At 40.6% G+C, this 22,658-nt stretch overlaps 1 protein-coding gene across 3 annotated transcripts in view; it reads right to left on the bottom strand.

The window, feature by feature from the left end:
- LOC143137493 (NACHT, LRR and PYD domains-containing protein 1 homolog) overlaps window positions 1–22,658 on the bottom strand; it is a 61,458-nt gene that overhangs the window by 34,606 nt on the left and 4,194 nt on the right. For all 3 annotated transcript variants that reach the window (XM_076297721.1, XM_076297722.1, XM_076297723.1), the window contains exon 2: window positions 203–322. In XM_076297721.1, coding sequence (XP_076153836.1) covers window positions 203–257 — 55 coding nt within the window. In that variant the 5' untranslated portion in view covers window positions 258–322. The remainder of the gene's footprint in view (window positions 1–202; window positions 323–22,658) is intronic.

Here is a 22,658-nt window from a genome sequence, read left to right as displayed (position 1 = left end):
TTCTTTAGTCATATGCTCTTAAGTTCTAACCAATGCAGTGTTCTTTAGCAATATGCTCTTAAGTTCTAACCAATGTGGGGTTCTTTAGCCATATGCTCTTATGTTCCAACCAATGTGGTGTTCTTTAGCCATATGCTTTCATGTTCTAACCAATGCAAACCAATGTAGTGTTTTGTGCTGATGAGTACACAAGGTGACTGACCTGCTTCCACATTGTGCTGGACTTCCTGTTTGTCTGTTTGGGTGCTGCTGGCCATGACATCACTGTCTCCGCCCCTTCATGCACAGCTTCTCCTTCAACCCTCCTCAACTGATGACAGAACTATAGGAATGTGGAAGAGATAATGGACAATGCAGTGACCACATTATAACTATAGGAATGTGGAAGAGATAATGGACAATGCAGTGACCACATTAGAACTACTTATTTTCTAACTGGTGATTTTAGTATTTATTTATGTGCAAGTGAGAAATGTTCAACCTGAATTCAGAAATACACAGGCAAACACATATGGTGAGCACTGAGACCTAATCAAAACACACAGTCCCAATGGCCCCAACAGCATTCTTCTAATCCTACAGGGTCCTACATAGTACTGTGGCAACACATAGTCACAGCAGCACCCTCTATCCCCTTGGTCACATTATCTACAAGAGACAGAGGCAAAGCCACCAGCTGCCATTCATTTTCAATCAGAGTTGGCATTTACAGTGACAAGCCGCGAGTGGACATTATGTCACCAGCTAGATAGGGCCAAATGTGGCGGTGGTAGTGTAGTGGTCAAGGAGCTGGACTAGCATGCAGTAGGTGGTAGCGTAGTGGTCACGGAGCTGGGCTAGCATGCAGTAAGTGGTTAAGGAGCTGAGCTAGCATGCAGTAGGTGGTAGCATAGTGATCAAGGAGCTGGGCTAGCATGCAGTAGGTGGTAGCGTAGTGGTCAAGGAGCTGGGCTAGCATGCAGTAGGTGGTAGCGTAGTGGTCAAGGAGCTGGGCTAGTATGCAGTAGGTGGTAGCGTAGTGGTCAAGGAGCTGGGCTAGCATACAGTAGGTGGTAGCGTAGTGGTCAAGGAGCTGGGCTAGCATGCAGTAAGTGGTAGCGTAGTGGTCAAGGAGCTGGGCTAGCATGCAGTAGGTGGTAGTGGTCAAGGAGCTGGGCTAGCATGCAGTAGGTGGTAGCGTAGTGGTCAAGGAGCTGGGCTAGCATGCAGTAGGTGGTAGCGTAGTGGTCAAGGAGCTGGGCTAGCATGAAGTAGGTGGTAGTGGTCAAGGAGCTAAGCTAGCATGCAGTAGGTGGTAGCGTAGTGGTCAAGGAGCTGGGCTAGCATGCAGTAGGTGGTAGCGTAGTGGTCAAGGAGCTGGGCTAGCATGCAGTAAGTGGTAGCGTAGTGGTCAAGGAGCTGGGCTAGCATGCAGTAGGTGGTAGTGGTCAAGGAGCTGGGCTAGCATGCAGTAGGTGGTAGCGTAGTGGTCAAGGAGCTGGGCTAGCATGCAGTAGGTGGTAGCGTAGTGGTCAAGGAGCTGGGCTAGCATGCAGTAACATTAACAACTGTGGGTTCAGTTCCCGGGCAAGTTGCTCCGAGGACAATGGCCTTTGTAATATAACTGACAGATGTAAATGTAAATAGATGAAATGTCTCTTTTATGCAAATGATGAGTCCAATCCGTTGCTTGAAACTTATCTTGAAAAAGTCCAGAATTCAATCAAATCCAAGATGGCAGAGCATAGAATAGAATTTGTGCCCATATATTTAGTAAAAGTGAGAAATAACCACTATTAGAACAACTTTGTGTAGTCAGGCTGTCGTTTATTTCAATTTACTCTAGAAATTAACTTTTATTTCAATTTTGAACAATGAATGAATGACTATTGTTTCATGTAGACATACTGGTAAATGAATGAATGCATTGTGGTATTATTGCATAACATACAAACTCCACAATGGTGTAAAAGTTTTTAACTTTAAAATGTAAGAGTTTACCCTTTAAACCTTTATACCTGTTGACACCAACTTTCTGAAAAAATGACAACTTACTTCAGCAATTACTTTATTTGCTGATGTCAATTCACAAGCTTGCTCAGTTTGTACCCTACTCTAAACCTACCCATATTAAACATGGGGTCGTCATGGCAACCCTTCTCTAAACCTACCCACATTAAACATCGAGTCATCAATATGGCAACCCTACTCTAAACCTACCCACATTAAACATGGAGTCATCAATATGGCAATAGGCTTGTTCGACTTGATGCATTGCTGTGCAGATCTTTGGTGCCATAACTGTGGCCGATAACTGTGGCCGGTATGAGCACTGTTATACCGTTGTGGTGCCATAACTGTGGCCGATAACTTTGGCCGATATGAGCACTGTTATACTTGTGTGGTGCCATAACTGTGGCCGATAACTGTGGCCGATATGAGCACTGTTATACCGTTGTGGTGCCATAACTGTGGCCGATAACTGTGGCCGATATGAGCACTGTTATACTTGTGTGGTGCCATAACTGTGGCCGATATGAGCACTGTTATACTTGTGTGGTGCCATAACTGTGGCCGATATGAGCACTGTTATACCGTTGTGGTGAGATGCAGTTTGACTACTCTTACTGTTTTAAGATTCCAGTTGTTATTGATCACTGATCTGTTATTCCTCTCATTGTGTTGACTGTCGCAACTGCTGTCACGCTATCCTGAGAAGTATTCTTTGGTCACCACTATTCTGAGATTCACGGCTAGGTGGTAGCGTAGTGGTCAAGGAGCTGGGCTAGCATGCAGTAGGTGGTAGCGTAGTGGTCAAGGAGCTGGGCTAGTATGCAGTAGGTGGTAGCGTAGTGGTCAAGGAGCTGGGCTAGCATGCAGTAAGTGGTAGCGTAGTGGTCAAGGAGCTGGGCTAGCATGCAGTAGGTGGTAGCGTAGTGGTCAAGGAGCTGGGCTAGCATGCAGTAACATTAACAACTGTGGGTTCAGTTCCCGGGCAAGTTGCTCCGAGGACAATGGCCTTTGTAATATAACTGACAGATGTAAATGTAAATAGATGAAATGTCTCTTTTATGCAAATGATGAGTCCAATCCGTTGCTTGAAACTTATCTTGAAAAAGTCCAGAATTCAATCAAATCCAAGATGGCAGAGCATAGAATAGAATTTGTGCCCATATATTTAGTAAAAGTGAGAAATAACCACTATTAGAACAACGTTGTGTAGTCAGGCTGTCGTTTATTTCAATTTACTCTAGAAATTAACTTTTATTTCAATTTTGAACAATGAATGAATGACTATTGTTTCATGTAGACATACTGGTAAATGAATGAATGCATTGTGGTATTATTGCATAACATACAAACTCCACAATGGTGTAAAAGTTTTTAACTTTAAAATGTAAGAGTTTACCCTTTAAACCTTTATACCTGCTGACACCAACTTTCTGAAAAAATGACAACTTACTTCAGCAATTACTTTATTTGCTGATGTCAATTCACAAGCTTGCTCAGTTTGTACCCTACTCTAAACCTACCCATATTAAACATGGGGTCGTCATGGCAACCCTTCTCTAAACCTACCCACATTAAACATCGAGTCATCAATATGGCAACCCTACTCTAAACCTACCCACATTAAACATGGAGTCATCAATATGGCAATAGGCTTGTTCGACTTGATGCATTGCTGTGCAGATCTGACTTGATGTGATGCATTCTGGGTTGAACGCAATGCATGCTGGGTTAAATGCAATGCATACTAGGTAGAAACTAGGGATGTGACGCTCGAAGCTGACGTTTCGAAACAGTGTCGAGCTTCCGAAACGTAAGTGTTTCGAACAGTGTTTCGAAGTGTGGTTCAAAACGCCCATGTCACGTGACCATGGCTTAGTGAGGCTTCGTGGTGTTTCAATTTGGTTTGGACAGGTGGCACACTTGCCGCGCGAATTACCCGAGTAAACACCTGTTTGATCTAAATTACAAAGTCCCAGAATGCTTAAAAGTCATTCAAGCACATCCTATCTTTGTGGGTTTTTTGTGAGGAGAGAGATTTTGAGAGATATAGCGACATAGAGACATATAGAGATATAGCGATTTATAGTGCATTCTTGTGATTGATAGGTTAGTGATATAGATTAATTGACAGGCTAGAGACAGACAGTGAGCGATAGTTTAGATCAGGGGGTCAGGATTTGAAGGGTTAGCTTCAGCCACTTAGCATGGCATTTGGCCGCCGACATTTTTGAAAACATGGCGCTACATGGTTGCAACTTCCGGCACCAGTTTTTACATGCTGATTGGTAGATGACAGCTCATGCACGAGTTTAGTTTTGGGCACGAGCGTCCTCGTGCGTCCACGTTGGTTTGCATTTCTGGAAGACGACAAATAAACAACTAACTACTTGGATTAAGCTACTGATACTTGTCTTAATGCCTACATGGTTAGGCTGTATTATACCGGACTTTGTGGTAAACAAAAGAAAAAGTAAATGTTGTCATATCAGAATATTATTTGCCTTATGTGGGTTGACAAGGTAACTGACTATGACCATACATTTTAGCAGATGCATAGCAATGGCCTATATCCAATTATTAGCCATTGCGTTGTGTATGAAAACTATTTTAAACCGTAAACTGTATTCCTACCTGTAGTCCATGACAACGCAACATCTGGATCATGTAAGCTGTCTCCCCAAGTGATTTAAAACTAAACAAATGTCAATGACTTATTTAGATTGCTTTCTTGCAACATTGACATGATTAGGCTATGCATTTGATTTAAATGGCCAGGCTTCCAGTCGAGGCAAAAGCCAAATTCAACATCCCACCTTGTTGGTAGACCAAGACCTTCAACTGTATACCCATCAACATCCCACCTTGTTGGTAAACCAAGACCTTCAACTGTATACCCATCAACATCCCACCTTGTTGGTAAACCAAGACCTTCAACTGGAACTGCAAAACTTCACGAGACTTCCGGTGAGGTGAGATGTCGGTGTGAGTAGCTCCGCACAAACCCTGACGTCTAATTTATAAATCAAAGTATCGTGCCTTTGAATGAACTTTTAAACTCGAATTCATGGACAAAAAGTAATGAATTTAAGATCTGGCACAGTTGCTCAAGAAACTCCACGAGAGAAATCAAAGAAGAAGAAATCAAGTGTGGCTGAGGAAGCAATGGCGGACAAAAAGCTGGAACAAAGTTTGAAGGCCATGCTGACTGACTTCAAGGAGGAAATATCCAAACAGATTGAAGGCCATGCTGACTGACTTCAAGGAGGAAATATCCAAACAGATTGCAGAACTTCGACAAGACTTCGGGACTTTTTCGACGGAATTAAAACAAGTAAGAGCTGATGTTACCCAAATACGTTCGGGATTAGAAGAAGCAAATGACAATATAAAGGAAGCTGAACAACGCATACATGAACTGGAAGAAAGAGAGACCGGTGCAAATGAGACGATAGAATGGCTGAAACAAGAGCAAAAAAGACTGAATGAAAGGCTTGAGCATCTTGAGAACAAAGCTCGTCAGAATAACCTACGGATATACAATATTAAAGAAGGCACAGAGGGAGGAAACATGGTCGGATTTATGAGAACATTTCTCGAGGATAAACTGGAGCTTCCTCCTGGACTATTACAGATTGAAGCAGCCTATCGTTCACCCTCAAATAGTAGCCAACAAACCACGGGGAAAACACAAGATAGTGCAAGAAGTCCCCGGTCGATTGTGGTGCGTTTTCCGAATTGGAATATCCGGCAACAAATCCTACAGACAGCTTGGGCGAAGAACATCAGTCTGGATGAGGAGCGCATCTACTTTTCACAGGACTTCACAAGCAAAGTTCAAAAGGAGAGAAACCGATACGTCCCATTAAGGAGATTACTCAAGGAGAAAAACGTGAAATCGCACCTGCTATACCCAGCGAAATTGAAGGTTTTCGGCGAGGGGGAACCAACGATCTACACGACTCCTGAGGAGGCAGAACGTGGCCTACGAGAGAAAGGAGTGATACTTGCCATGGATCAGCGCCTGTATGAAGCTAAGAGGGGGAAAGCGCAGTCAGTCCCCTTCCAGAAAGTTTACGGACAGAACATCGGACGAGAGCAAGAGACAACGACCACTCCTCCAGAGGTGCCAGCGGAGATAGAGGTAGATAAAGTAGATTAATACGATTAAATTAATAATGAGTTTGAGGCTATAGCCGTGTCGCTGGTGGCGGTGCTTGAGTGTGGTGTTTCGGGTGCGTAATCAGTGCGTAATCAGTGCACCCTGCGCGCTGGGACGTGGTACTCCGGTGCGCCATTAGGGACACGGTATAGGATTATGCTCCATGGCACCTGCCTGGGCTCCTGTACATGGACATGCTGAATGGACACACACCACACGGATAATACATACATGCACACACAATCTGGGCTGAACATGACATTTTATTTTTCCTCCAGTGAGTGTATGAGTGTGTATGTCCATGTGTGGGTTCATAGGTGGGTGGGTGGGGAGCGGGGATACAAATAGGCACTAAAATATTCACAATGTAAGAAAAGACAATAGGGGAGAGACTCCAAGACATCATGCTGTTCACCACACTTGTAAGGGCATGCCTTAGTCCAATATACATCATAACCAAACTTGGGTATGGACGAAACAGTAAGACCCTGTTATTCCACGACATACAGTGGAGGCTACTTAGTAACCATGTAGAAAAGGTTACATTCTTTGGAAGTTTAAGATGGGAGTTTTTGGTAAGGGGGAATGTCTCACTTATGCACTTTTTTCTTTATGTATTTTTGTTTGGTTTTCTTAGAAATAAATACAAAGGGAAAATGAAATATCTCTCATGGGGAAAGTTAGATGCATATCCTTAAATGTAAATGGCCTAAATAATGTAATAAAAAGGAAACGGATACTCCAGTACCTTAAGAAAGAAGGGGGAGAAATAATCTTCCTCCAAGAAACCCATTTAAGTACAATTGAACATGCTAAAATGGAAAATTTAGCTAATGCACAAGGGTTCCACTCCTCCCACTCAACATCTAGAAGAGGAGTCTCAATCTTGATCAAGAACCATCTCATGTTTAAGAAAATAAAATGCATTAGGGACAAAGAAGTAAGATATGTAGTAGTAATGGGTATGCTGGAAGAACATTGTCTAACACTCATTAATGTATATAACCCTCCAGGAAAAGGGGATGGACTTGTGAAAAGAGTACTACAATTGTTAATGTTGGAGGCACAAGGAACTATAATTATGGGTGGGGATTTTAACTTGGTCATGAACCCGAAAACAGATACCCAGAGCAGGACGAAACATAAATCAGAGAAAGCTGCAGACCTACTCCGAAAAGCTGAAACAGACATAGGTTTAATAGATGTTTGGCATTGTCTACACCCTCGTGACAAAGCTTTTACTTTCTATTCTGATGCACATAAGGTCTTTTCAAGATTGGATTACTTTTTTATGTACAAAAATGATATTGCAAGAGTTAGCAAGTGCGAAATATTACCCATAACAATAACTGATCATGCTCCGGTCGTAATGGAATTGAATATGAATGCATATGAATATGAATATGAAAAACACTTTGGAGACTGAATAACTCATTACTGGGAAATCCTTACTTAAAAGACAAAATCGCGAGGAAAATCAAGTCGTTCTTTGAGTTAAATGATAATGGTGAAGTATCGGATATAGTATTATGGGAAGCTGCAAAGGCAACAGTTCGAGGAGAAATAATTGCGATTTCCTCCTGGGAAAAGAAACAAAAAGAAAAAACAAAGACCAACTTAGAAAATAAGATAGGAGACCTGCAAAAAGAATATGAAATTTGTATGAAAACAGAGGTATATACACAATTATGTGCCACTAAAAAATTACTGAAATCATTAGAATCAATGGAGATTGAAAAAAAAATAGTGCTTTGTAAACAAACTTATTTTGACAATAGAACGACCTCCTTGAAAAAATTGGCTTTTAAGTTAAAAAAAACAACAAGAAAGATCTATAGTAGCCACGGTTAAGGATAAAAAAGGGGTTTACAGGAGGGGAAAATCAAATATTGCATCTGGTTTCAGGGAGTTCTACCAAGATCTGTACACCCCCGAATCAAAGGTTGACAACAAAGAAATTCAAACATTTTTGGACACGTTACAGCTCCCAGCAGTAACTGATGGTCAGAACGAAGAGTTAACACAGCAAATAGCAGAAATAGAAATAGTAAAGACTATAAAGAATGGGAAGGCTGGGAAAAGCCCAGGTGATGACGGGTACACTTATGAATTTTATAAGGAGTTTCAAGAGTTATTAACACCCATTTTGTGTAGAGTTTTTAATAAGATTCTGGAAACAGGACTCTGGCCTAATACTTGGAACTCAGCAATAATTTCTGTGTTGTATAAAGAAGGAAAAGACCCTGAATGTTGCTCTTCATATAGGCCTATATCCCTGCTAAACGTAGACCAAAAAATATTTACAGCTATAATTGCTAAGAGATGGTCAAATATAATGCCTAAAATAATCAACTTGGACCAAACAGGCTTTGTGAAAGACAGATTGTTGAGTGATAACATTCACCGCACCCTTAATATTATAGACCACGCCTCAAAAAGTAAGTTACCTATGTTAACTATAACACTTGATGCAGAGAAGGCGTTCGATAGAATACTCTGGCCTTTCCTAATTGAAGTGTGTAAGAAGTTTAATTTCAATCAGACATTTATTAATTTGATCAGAGGAATGTATAAATACCCACAGGCCAGAGTGAAAGTTAACGGAACCTTGTCTGATTCATTCACAATAAAGAGAGGAACCAAACAGGGTGACCCATTATCTCCACAACTATTTGCCCTATGTATAGAGCCATTAGCTGAAAGAATCAGACAGAATACAGAGGTGAGAGGGGTTTATGTTGGAGAGGAGGAACATAAAATTGCATTATTTGCGGATGATATAATTCTATACTTGACAAATGTTTGCAAATCTTTGCCAGCCCTAATGGGTGAAATAACATTTTACAGTAATGTGTCAGGATATAAGTTGAACTTAAACTAGATGTACCGCAGAGCGGTACAAAATATGACCGCCGCCCAGTCCAGCACATTTTTTCCACAAAAAGAAATCACGCTGAAAGGCCTATATGATTCTAACTGTCTCACTAAATTGCATTATCCACACTCAATTCTCACTGGTATCTGCTAGACAACAAGTACCAAAACATGATTAGTTCATAGATTTCACATGTAAAATTCATTTTATACAACCCCACCTCCATCTTGCCTGTTCATAATTATGAGAAATTCTTGATTGTTTGTGTTATGTTTATGTTATGTGTGTGGGTGTGTGTGTGTGTGTGTGAGTGTGTGTGTGTGTGTGTGTGTGTGTGTGTGTGTGTGTGCGCGTGCCTGCGTATGTGCCTGTGCATGGACGCGTACATATGTCTACTGTGTGAGTATGTGTCATGATTACTGTGAATGTGTGTGTGTGTGTGTATCTGTTTGTGCACATGTGTGCACATGAACTGGGTTAACATGACCCCTGGAGGCAAATATACGGAAAAAATGGTCATCCTAGGCCCTACAGTTCTCAAGATATTCACAGAGAACTGTGTCTGGCCTACCCTCCTTTCGGGGGGTTCAGTCCAGCGGGGGGGCTACAGATCAAAACGAAAAATGACAGTTCCATGCTATCCATGTGGGGGTACATGCCCACCAAGTTTTGTGTACCCCGGTCTTTCAGTGTCCCGGGAATCCTTGTTGGTGTACGTCACTAAATGTACACATAAATTGTTTTATTGTAAGGCCCCCCATGAACGAAAGTACACAAAACTTGGCATGCATTCGGAGGGTGTCATAATGATCCTACACTTTCAATTTCGTGCAGTTTTGACCATGTCAGCCAGAGATATTGTGATGAAAACACCTAATCTTTTGCTTTTTAATTTTTAACTAGGTGGCGCTATACATGAAATAAGTGGTAATGGGATGGGTTGACATGGCCCCTTGAGATCAACATAAAAAAAAAAAGGTGGACCTCCTAGGCCCTACGGTTCTCGAGATATTCACAGAAAACTGTCTCCGGCCACCTACAGGCCAGTTGGTGTATAGTAACATAAATTAATTTATTGTGTGGCCCCCCATGAACGGAATTCCACGAAACTTGGCGTGCATTCAGAGGGTGTCATAATGATCCTACACTTCCAATTTCGTGCAGTTTTGACTATGTTAGGTCACAGATACCTGCGATTACAACACCTCATTTTTACTTTTTTGTGTTTAACTAGGTGGCGCTTTACATGAAATGAGTGGTTATGGAATGGGTTGACATGGCCCCTTGAGATTAACATACAAAAAAAAAAATGGTCCTCCTAAACCTTACGGTTCTCGAGATATTCACAGAAAACTGTGTCTGCCCTACCCTCCTTTCGGGGGGTGCAGTCCAGCGGGGGGGCTACAGATCAAAACCAAAAACGATGGTTCCATGCTATCCATATGGGGTTACATGCCCACCAAGTTTCGTCTACCCCGGTCTTTCAGTGTCCCGGGAATCATTGACAGAAATTTGGACATGCGAAAAAGAAAAAAAAAAAAAAAATCTGACTAAACCTATATGACCGCCGCTTCGCTGCGCGGCGGTCATAATAAAACAGAAGTGATGCAAATCGGTTGCCAATTAGAAAATCAATTAAAAAATAAATATAATTTCAAATGGGACGAAAATAGTATAAGGTACCTGGGAGTGATTGTACCGAGTAACCTTGAACAGCTTTACCAATGCAATTTTGGAACACTGGAAAAGTCTGTTAAACAAGACCTACATAGGTGGAGAAGTTTGCCTTTTACGTTAATGGAAAAGATCAGTGCGATAAAAATGAATATTTTACCACGATTCTTATTTCTATTTCAAAACATACCACTGTATATACCTCACATAAGTTTCAAATACTGGGAGAGTTTGTTGAGAAAATTCTTGTGGGACGGGAAAAAACCAAGAGTTAAACTTAAAATTATGCAACAGAGGAGAAGGGAAGGGGGGTTTGCACTACCAAATTTAATTAACTACCATTATGCAGCACAGGTCAAATTAATTTTAATTATGTTGAATAAAGGTTTGAGCCCAAAATGGAAAAACATTGAAACAATGCTGGTTGGTAACTTAAATAACCTCTTCACCACAAAGCAGACGAAAACAAATAATTTCGTAATAAACAACACTGTCAAAACTTGGAGAATAATATGTAAGAGCATAAAAATTAACGAAGGAGAATTGACTTGTCTAAGAGAAATACAGAGCGACCCAGACTTCACTCCAAATACACTCGATAACACCTTTAAGAGCTGGAGAAATAAAGGTCTCATCACGCACTGCCAAATGCTCTGTGACACTGGAGTAGATTCATTTGAAAATATAGCAAGGGCATATCAGCTCCAAAACAATCAATTCTACCGATATCTGCAGCTCAGGAATTATCTGAATGAAAAAGCCCAGCTAAAAAGCCTTAATGACTTACATTTACTTATACAATACATGGCGAAAAAATGCCAGAGCGAGAATACTCAACACTTAATTGGACAAATATATAATATTCTACAGGAATGTGGGACTGAAAAGTTAGATCACATTAAGGATAAGTGGGAGCAGGAATTGAACAAAACCATTAGTGAAGAGGAATGGAAACAATGCCTGAAAGATATTAATATTTATACTAGATCCCCCTACTGGCAGGAATATGCCTGGAAGATAAATGTTAGATATTTCTTAACACCATCAATAATAGCTAAATACGCGCAAACCAACACCAGCTGCTGGAGGGAATGCGGTGTAAACAACGCTGATTATACACATATATTTTATTCTTGTAATAAACTTAATAAATATTGGCAAGCGGTTCAACATCTTATGCGAGAAAAACTATGTAAAGACGTGTGAATACAACAACACAATGCTATTCTGGGCATAAGACCCGAAGGACTGGAAAAGGAGGAAATGAGAAACATGGAAAAAATAACTTATAGAATTAATAATCAAGAAGATGTATATGACAAAAAATGGGCCCTTTACTAATGTTAAGATGAGGAGCCATATTAAACCACGCTCATGAGAAATCAAGACTCAATACTTCAGTTAACAAATACGCTTTGTAGGTTCATTCTTGTTTTCATTTACGTTAGGGTTATTTGTATTGTTATTTTGTGTATGTGCTATATATATTTTTTTAATTATTATTACTATTATGATTATGTCTTACTTGAGGTATACACGAGTGGGGAAAAAAGAAAAAGAAAAATGATGGAAAATGTGTTCACACATGAATGATCATGATTGTTTATGAATTCATTGAAACCTGAATGAACACAATAAAGTATAAAAAAAAAAAAAAAAAGACCTTCAACTGCATACCCATCAACATCCCACCTTGTTGGTAAACCAAGACCTTCAACTGTATACCCATCAACATCCCACCTTGTTGGTAAACCAAGACCTTCAACTGTATACCCATCAACATCCCACCTTGTTGGTAAACCAAGACCTTCAACTGTATACCCATCAACATCCCACCTTGTTGGTAAACCAAGACCTTCAACTGTATACCCATCAACACCCCACCTTGTTGGTAAACCAAGACCTTCAACTGTATACCCATCAACATCCCACCTTGTTGGTCAGCTGGCATATAGCAGCTGCAGTGGACAATTATTTGATGATGATGATGATGATGATGACTGTATTGTATGATATTCTCAGGGTCCCTGCAATATAAATGGTACTGACAGTAGTTTTGAGAACATGCCGGGACCCAGTAAGCCCATGACATTCTCTATTCCTGTATTGACAAAATATAGAACACAAATGCATCGAGCTTATAGGGTAAACCAGTCCAATCTCCTACCCGTACCAATTCAACCTCAGATTTCCCCCATGGACCATTTTTCCCCAACACTTACAGCAAAACTAGCACTCCTAAATATCAGATCTCTTTCAAACAAATCATTCTTAATTAATGATCTAATTTGCACACACAACCTTGATTTTTTACTTTTAACTGAGACATGGTTAGATCAAGCAAACAGTGCTGCTACTCTCATTGAATCAGCTCCCCCAAATTTTTGTTTTTTGTGTGCTACCAGAGCAAATAAAAAAGGTGGGGGGATAGCCACAATTTTTAAGACGTCTTTTCAGTGCAATCAGTCGTCATTCGGTGACTTTACTTCATTTGAATATCTGTGTGCATGCATTAAGTCCTCTCCTCAGATTTTATTACTGACAATTTACAGGCCTCCAAAACATTCAGCAAAAGTTTTTCTTGAAGAGCTAGGTGAACTGCTATCAGTCGTTTGCATAGAGTTTGACTGTCTTATTATATCAGGGGATCTAAACTTGCATGTGGATAACCCTGAAAACAATTACGCCAAGGAATTCATTGCACTAATCGATACTTTCTCCATAACACAGCATGTACAGGGGCCAACACACTCTCTCGGCCATACCCTCGACCTTGTTATCACAAAGGGTCTCGATGTCTCTACAGCTGTTAAAGACCTGGCCTTATCTGATCATTTCTGCGTGTTCTTTGATGTGTCTATGTCCCCACACACTCAAAACACAGCTATGATTGTAAAAAGGAGAATCATAAATGATCAGACAAGTGCTCTCTTTGAGCAAGCACTTTCACTAAAGTCAAGTCAACTGTCAGACTCTGTAGAAGACTTATTTGATCACTTTAATGCAAAAATGGCAAACATTATGGATGACATTGCTCCATTACAATTCAAGAAAGTTAAGGACAAACAGAAAGCACCATGGAGGCAAAATCCAGCAGTTAAACTTCTAAAAAGATAGTGTAGGAAGACTGAAAGAAAATGGCGTAAAAACAAACTTCAGATCCACTATGAAATCCATAAAAAGATGCTCCGCACATATAACTCTGAAATATGCAAAGCAAGACCATCCTTTTTTTCTAACATTATCAATAGAAGTTCAAATAACACTTGTATTCTATTTTCAACTGTTGATAAATTAACAAATCCCCCCTCACAATTAGCACCTGAACTTCTCTTAAAGGGACACCAGGCAACGTTTTCGTGTTAATTAATCATCTTCGTAAGTCGGTATATGGTTAAATGACTCATTACAGGGCGAATGAAGACTCTCTCGCCCGCCCCTACTGCCTGTAGGAAGAATATCCCGCTTGCAAGTTCAGTGTATCGTACCCGGCGACCGAAGCAGTTTCAGTTTCCATCCTGCATCCACAGCACAGAGGGAGGCTAATGAAACGCTAGCGATTGTTGCAAACGTGTGTATAATGGCAGAGCCGGCGAAGAAGCAGCAAAAAACCCTTGACGGAAGATGCAAAGAAAAGGAAAAGAGCTTCAGACCGAGCGAGGGGGAGTTTCGTAGAGAAAAAGCATCAGGCTTGCCTGGTGTCCCTTTAACTAATAAATGCAATGAGTTTTCATATTTTTTTAAAGGTAAAATTGACAAAATCAGACTCAACATATCTGCTCAATTACAAATTCAACAACCTGAACTTCCAGCAACAAACAGAGGGAAACTAAACTTAATGTCAGAGTTCAGCTTGATAGACTACGAAACACTTAAAAAAACGGTACAGAATCTCAGCTCTTCCACATGTGTCTTAGACACTCTGCCTACCAATTTCTTCAAAACTGTTTTTCATCTCATAGCGGCGGATGTCCTTCAAATTGTAAATGTATCACTGCTGTCTGGCATTTTTCCTAAGTCACTGAAAACAGCTGTTGTAAAGCCACTTCTCAAGAAGAATAACCTGGATGCCTCCATGCTAAACAATTACAGGCCCATATCCAATCTACCTTTTATTGGCAAAATTATTGAAAAAGTAGTCTTTAATCAATTAACCACCTTCCTAACATCAAATGGGTATTTTGATTACTTTCAGTCTGGTTTTCGGGCAAATCACAGCACTGAAACAGCTCTTATTAAAGTTTCCAATGACATACGCCTAAACACAGATTCAGGTAAAACATCAGTCCTAGTGCTACTGGACCTTAGTGCAGCATTTGACACTGTTGATCACAATATTTTACTACACAGACTAGAACACTGGGTTGTATTTACAGGCATAGTTATCAGCTGGCTAAAATCATATCTACAAGAAAGGAGCTTCTTTGTTGCCATTGGAAACTGTACCTCAACACCAACGTCCTTGACCTGTGGTGTTCCCCAGGGGTCGATCTTAGGGCCACTATTATTCAACCTCTATATGCTCCCACTTGGACAAATCATCCAAAATAACTTGATTTCATATCATAGCTATGCAGATGACACACAAATTTACTTAGCTCTGTCACCAAACGACTATGGTCCTTTTGAATCTATGGGCCCTATCATGACATTCTAAAGTGCATCGTCACTCGTCAAAAGTCTATTCAAATTTAGTAGGATGTCCAGTTCACATTGGGAGGGTTTTCGTCCTCAAAAGTGGAGCGCATGGCGTAACAAGGTGTTCCTAGGTCTTTTAATCAGTCATATGGGTGTGTTTGGGGCGTAACATCATTTTAAACCAATGAGAATGACATCTGTCATTCCCTTTAACGGCGCAACGCGCGATATGTCAGATAAATGCATCGGTATTTTGGCATTCAACGGCGCATTTGAAGGAGGCTGCTTGCGAGACCGTATGGAATAGTCATTCTTAAACCATGCTTTACTAAAACTTAGCATAGCCTTCACGCATTTGCACTCGTCTATTATTTGAACTCATTGGCAAAGTGAAACTAACTTCACCAAGGAAGTCAGTCAACGACAAGACAGTTATATGCAGTTACTTTCACTATTGACTGACAATGGGTTACCATCGAAAACATAGGCTGGAAAAAGCAACACTTACCCTAATGTTGCTCAAATGACTGAATAAAACAACATTTATCCTGCAGAGGAGTTGCTTATATCTCGTGACAGTGCGTCTTCAGCTGTGCTCCATACGTGTCTCTCGCCTCTCCCCTAATCACTTTTAACCGTCATTACCAATTTGCAAATGATGGTGAATAACTACTCATCATGAGATGTACAGTATTTCGTAATATCTTTATTCTAATTATGTTTAACATTGTAATCGTGCAATTTGTAATGCTTTGCATGGACGTGCGCTGGTGTGCGTTCATGAATGATAGAAGGATGGTGCGTGCACCTGCCAATATGACTGTTGACATGCGCTCTTAAAATAGCATATGAACAACTCGCCATTGACTTCTGACCAGGTTTAGGTGGTGTATGATAGCGATTTTTAGAGAACGCGCCAGGGCCCGCCCTAGGTTGTTAATTGCCACACCCCTGGGCGCAATGCTTAAAAAATAAAGGTGCAAAATACCGAATTCAACTTCGCGCGACTGAAAAACGAACTGTACGCCATGCGCTGGTGCCCCAAAATATAGCCCTATGTGTCAGTGTATAGAACAAATCAACACCTGGATGTCTCAACATTTTCTTCAGCTGAACAAAGAAAAAACTGAAGTAATTATATTTGGTAAAAAGGAGGAAAGACTTAGGGCTGTATTTTGGGTCACCAGCACATGGCGTAAAGTTCGTTATTCACCGGCGCGAAGTTGAATTCGTTATTTTGCACCTTTATTTTTTAAGCATTGCGCCCAGGGGTGTGGCAATTAACAACCTAGGGAGGGACCTGGCGCATTGTCTAAAAATCGCTATCATACACCACCTAAACCTGGTCAGAAGTCAATGGCGAGTTGTTCATATGCTATTTTAAGAGCGCATGTCAACAGTCATATTGGCAGGTGCACGCACCATCCTTCTATCATTCATGAACGCACACCAGCGCACGTCCATGCAAAGCATTACAAATTGCATGATTACAATGGTAAACATAATTAGAATAAAGATATTACGAAATACTGTACATCTCATGATGAGTAGTTATTCACCATCATTTGCAAATTGGTAATGACGGTTAAAAGTGATTAGGGGAGAGGCGAGAGGTATGGAGCACAGCTGAAGATGCACTGTCACGAGATATAAGCAACTCCTCTGCAGGATAAATGTTGTTTTATTCAGTCATTTGAGCAACATTAGGGTAAGTGTTGCTTTTTCCAGCCTATGTTTTCGATGGTAACCCATTGTCAGTCAATAGTGAAAGTAACTGCATATAACTGTCTTGTCGTTGACTGACTCCTTGGTGAAGTTAGTTTCACTTTGCCAATGAGTTCAAATAATAGACGAGTACAAATGCGTGAAGGCTATGCTAGGTTTTAGTAAAGCATGGTTTAAGAATGACTATTCTATACGGTCTCGCAAGCAGCCTCCTTCAAATGCGCTGTTGAATGCCAAAATACCGATGCATTTATTTGACATATCGCGCGTTGCGCCGTTAAAGGGAATGACAGATGTCATTCTCATTGGTTTAAAATGATGTTACGCCCCAAACACACCCATATGACTGATTAAAAGACCTAGGAACACCTTGTTACGCCATGCGCTCCACTTTTGAGAACGAAACCCCTCCCAATGTGAACTGGACATCCTACTAAATTTGAATAGACTTTTGACGAGTGACGATGCACTTTAGGGGCTGTATTTTGGGTCACCAGCGCATGGCGTAAAGTTCGTTATTCACCGGCGCGAAGTTGAATTCGTTATTTTGCACCTTTATTTTTTAAGCATTGCGCCCAGGGGTGTGGCAATTAACAACCTAGGGAGGGACCTGGCGCATTGTCTAAAAATCGCTATCATACACCACCTAAACCTGGTCAGAAGTCAATGGCGAGTTGTTCATATGCTATTTTAAGAGCGCATGTCAACAGTCATATTGGCAGGTGCACGCACCATCCTTCTATCATTCATGAATCCACACCAGCGCACGTCCATGCAAAGCATTACAAATTGCATGATTACAATGGTAAACATAATTAGAATAAAGATATTACGAAATACTGTACATCTCATGATGAGTAGTTATTCACCATCATTTGCAAAGTGATTAGGCGAGAGACACGTATGGAGCACAGCTGAAGACGCACTGTCACGAGATATAAGCAACTCCTCTGCAGGATAAATGTTGTTTTATTCAGTCATTTGAGCAACATTAGGGTAAGTGTTGCTTTTTCCAGCCTATGTTTTCGATGGTAACCCATTGTCAGTCAATAGTGAAAGTAACTGCATATAACTGTCTTGTCGTTGACTGACTCCTTGGTGAAGTTAGTTTCACTTTGCCAATGAGTTTAAATAATAGACGAGTGCAAATGCGTGAAGGCTATGCTAGGTTTTAGTAAAGCATGGTTTAAGAATGACTATTCCATACGGTCTCGCAAGCAGCCTCCTTCAAATGCGCTGTTGAATGCCAAAATACCGATGCATTTATTTGACATATCGCGCGTTGCGCCGTTAAAGGGAATGACAGATGTCATTCTCATTGGTTTAAAATGATGTTACGCCCCAAACACACCCATATGACTGATTAAAAGACCTAGGAACACCTTGTTACGCCATGCGCTCCACTTTTGAGAACGAAACCCCTCCCAATGTGAACTGGACATCCTACTAAATTTGAATAGACTTTTGACGAGTGACGATGCACTTTAGGGGCTGTATTTTGGGTCACCAGCGCATGGCGTAAAGTTCGTTATTCACCGGCGCGAAGTTGAATTCGTTATTTTGCACCTTTATTTTTTAAGCATTGCGCCCAGGGGTGTGGCAATTAACAACCTAGGGAGGGACCTGGCGCATTGTCTAAAAATCGCTATCATACACCACCTAAACCTGGTCAGAAGTCAATGGCGAGTTGTTCATATGCTATTTTAAGAGCGCATGTCAACAGTCATATTGGCAGGTGCACGCACCATCCTTCTATCATTCATGAATCCACACCAGCGCACGTCCATGCAAAGCATTACAAATTGCATGATTACAATGGTAAACATAATTAGAATAAAGATATTACGAAATACTGTACATCTCATGATGAGTAGTTATTCACCATCATTTGCAAAGTGATTAGGCGAGAGACATGTATGGAGCACAGCTGAAGACGCACTGTCACAAGATATAAGCAACTCCTCTGCAGGATAAATGTTGTTTTATTCAGTCATTTGAGCAACATTAGGGTAAGTGTTGCATTTTCCAGCCTATGTTTTCGATGGTAACCCATTGTCAGTCAATAGTGAAAGTAACTGCATATAACTGTCTTGTCGTTGACTGACTCCTTGGTGAAGTTAGTTTCACTTTGCCAATGAGTTCAAATAATAGACGAGTGCAAATGCGTGAAGGCTATGCTAGGCTTTAGTAAAGCATGGTTTAAGAATGACTATTCCATACGGTCTCGCAAGCAGCCTCCTTCAAATGCGCCGTTGAATGCCAAAATACCGATGCATTTATTTGACATATCGCGCGTTGCGCCGTTAAAGGGAATGACAGATGTCATTCTCATTGGTTTAAAATGATGTTACGCCCCAAACACACCCATATGACTGATTAAAAGACCTAGGAACACCTTGTTACGCCATGCGCTCCACTTTTGAGAACGAAACCCCTCCCAATGTGAACTGAACATCCTACTAAATTTGAATAGACTTTTGACGAGTGACGATGCACTTTAGAATGTCATGATAGGGCCCTAGAATGTCATGATAGGGCCCTTAGGGCTGTATTTTCGGTCACCAGCGCATGGCGTAAAGTTCGTTATTCACCGGCGCGAAGTTGAATTCGTTATTTTGCACCTTTATTTTTAAAGCATTGCGCCCAGGGGTGTGGCAATTAACAACCTAGGGAGGGACCTGGTGCATTGTCTAAAAATCGCTATCATACACCACCTAAACCTGGTCAGAAGTCAATGGCGAGTTGTTCATATGCTATTTTAAGAGCGCATGTCAACAGTCATATTGGCAGGTGCACGCACCATCCTTCTATCATTCATGAACGCACACCAGCGCACGTCCATGCAAAGCATTACAAATTGCACGATTACAATGGTAAACATAATTAGAATAAAGATATTACGAAATACTGTACATCTCATGATGAGTAGTTATTCACCATCATTTGCAAATTGGTAATGACGGTTAAAAGTGATTAGGGGAGAGGCGAGAGACACGCATGGAGCACAGCTGAAGACGCACTGTCACGAGATATAAGCAACTCCTCTGCAGGATAAATGTTGTTTTATTCAGTCATTTGAGCAACATTAGGGTAAGTGTTGCTTTTTCCAGCCTATGTTTTCGATGTTATGTTTAACCCATTGTCAGTCAATAGTGAAAGTAACTGCATATAACTGTCTTGTCGTTGACTGACTCCTTGGTGAAGTTAGTTTCACTTTGCCAATGAGTTCAAATAATAGACGAGTGCAAATGCGTGAAGGCTATGCTAGGTTTTAGTAAAGCATGGTTTAAGAATGACTATTCCATACGGTCTCGCAAGCAGCCTCCTTCAAATGCGCCGTTGAATGCCAAAATACCGATGCATTTATTTGACATATCGCGCGTTGCACCGTTAAAGGGAATGACAGATGTCATTCTCATTGGTTTAAAATGATGTTACGCCCCAAACACACCCATATGACTGATTAAAAGACCTAGGAACACCTTGTTACGCCATGCGCTCCACTTTTGAGAACGAAACCCCTCCCAATGTGAACTGGACATCCTACTAAATTTGATTAGACTTTTGACAAGTGACGATGCACTTTGGAATGTCATGATAGGGCCCTTAGGGTTGCCAGTCTCCTTGACACAAAAGGGTTGAAGGCAAAGGATACAGTTAAAAATCTTGGTGTATTAATTGACAGTGATCTAAATTTCAACAGCCACATGAAAGCGACAACTAAATCAGCTTTTTACCACCTCAAAAATATTGCCAGACTCAGAGGGCTGATGTCAAAATATGACATTCATTCATGCATTTATCTCCAGCAGGGTTGATTACTGCAATGGACTGTTCACAGGCCTTCCTAAAACGACTATTAAACAGCTTCAGATGATACAAAATGCAGCAGCTAGGATTCTAACAAAAACTAAAAGAACTGACCACATTACTCCAATTCTTAAGTCCTTGCACTGGCTTCCAGTAAGTCACAGAATTGACTTTAAAGCTCTATTGCTTGTTTATAAATCAGTAAATGGAGCAGGACCTAAATACCTGTCAGACATGCTTCAGCAGTACACACCTTCGCGTCCTCTCAGGTCCCAGGTGAAAAACCTGCTAGTAAAACCTACTGTTAGAACTAAACATGGTGAAGCAGCTTTTAGCTGCTATGCGGCTCAGCTGTGGAATCAACTTTCGGATGACATCAAAAAGGCCCCAACTGTAGCCAGTTTTGACCAAAGACCAAACTGTTCTCAGATGCTTTCTGCTAACTGTGCCGAGTTACAAATTCTGAATCTGCCTCGATAATTATTCTACTTTATCTTTTATTACTTTTTTTTTACTACTTTTGCCTTTGTTTTTTGCTTACTAATTATCCTTTATTTTTAAATTATTTTACCTTGTGTTTTATGTTTTCTTTTTATTATGATCTTTACCTTTTCACTATTCTTTGACTATATTGCCTTTCTATGCTTTTTATTTGTTATTATTGTTTGGTTTTGTTTATGTAAAGCACATTAAATGACCTCTGTGTATGAAATGCGCTATATAAATAAACTTGACTTGACTTGACTTGAAATATCCAACAACAACAGTTGCAGACTCTTGAAATGCCTGCTCGAACCACAATACCCGAGGGACGAGCCTACGCTTCTATCGGGAAGTTTAACTTGCGTTGGCTTCATTTCGTCTGCCTGCAAATGTAGCCTAGGTTTAACAAGCTGCAAATTCACACTGGGTGCAGCAAAAATCCCAGCTATCCAAAGTTTCTTACATCCCATGTCTACTATAGTCCCTTTTCGTTGGATAGCCTATTGCGTAATAGGCCTACAACCTGTCCAAATATAGCATTTAGGAATCATTATTTGTGTAGCCTAAAGTGACTCAATATTGATTCACATTGTTTATTATCACATATGAACATCACATTAGGACTTCAGAGACGGGTAAACTTCTACCACCATTCCTAAAATGTTATCCCAACCAATTAAATAAATTTGCGCTTATAACGAGGTGAACCGCATTCCCGAACAACTTCTTTGCCTCTGAGGGAATGTCCAGTCTTCATCAACGACATACCGTTGTACCTTACGTTGTCTCTGTCTGTGACGTGGAATCTAATAGGCCAATTCTAGCTGGTGCCGAAAAACGAACACCCATGAAACGCCATTTTCGTAAAGATGGCTGCGGCCAATGTCAAACTTTTTTGGCTGAAGTAGCTAGCCTAGCATGGGCCATTGAAATTAATGGGGGCGGGACTTAGTCACTTTCTCCAGTTATATATAATACCTCCATGGTTTAGATAGATATAGTCTAGTGACGATAATATTTAGATAGTAGCAGAAGTAAAAAAATATATGACTGATGCCTTTATTTCAAGAACAGCTGACCCTTTGAAATACTGGCAGGAGAAGAGAGTGGTTTATCCAAACCTAACTGTGATGGCAAAAAAATATTTGTGCATGCCAGCAACAAGTGTGCCTTGTGAAAGATTTTTTTCCAAGGCTGGGGAGGTTTATTCAAAAACAAGAAACAGATTAAATGCCAAGAATTAGGAATTAGGTTATTCCTAAATAAAAATGTATGTTGACATACAAAAAATGTGTTGTTTAT

The sequence above is a fragment of the Alosa pseudoharengus genome, unplaced genomic scaffold, assembly GCF_046254945.1.
Source record: "Alosa pseudoharengus isolate Yale_2024_CS ecotype anadromous, Long Island Sound unplaced genomic scaffold, YU_APseudo_1.1 YU_APseudo_1.1_scf_21, whole genome shotgun sequence".
In the NCBI taxonomy this organism is placed as follows: domain Eukaryota; kingdom Metazoa; phylum Chordata; class Actinopteri; order Clupeiformes; family Clupeidae; genus Alosa; species Alosa pseudoharengus.
The sequence above is the reverse complement of the archived record's forward strand: the minus strand, read 5'-3'. Positions and strand labels throughout refer to the sequence as shown.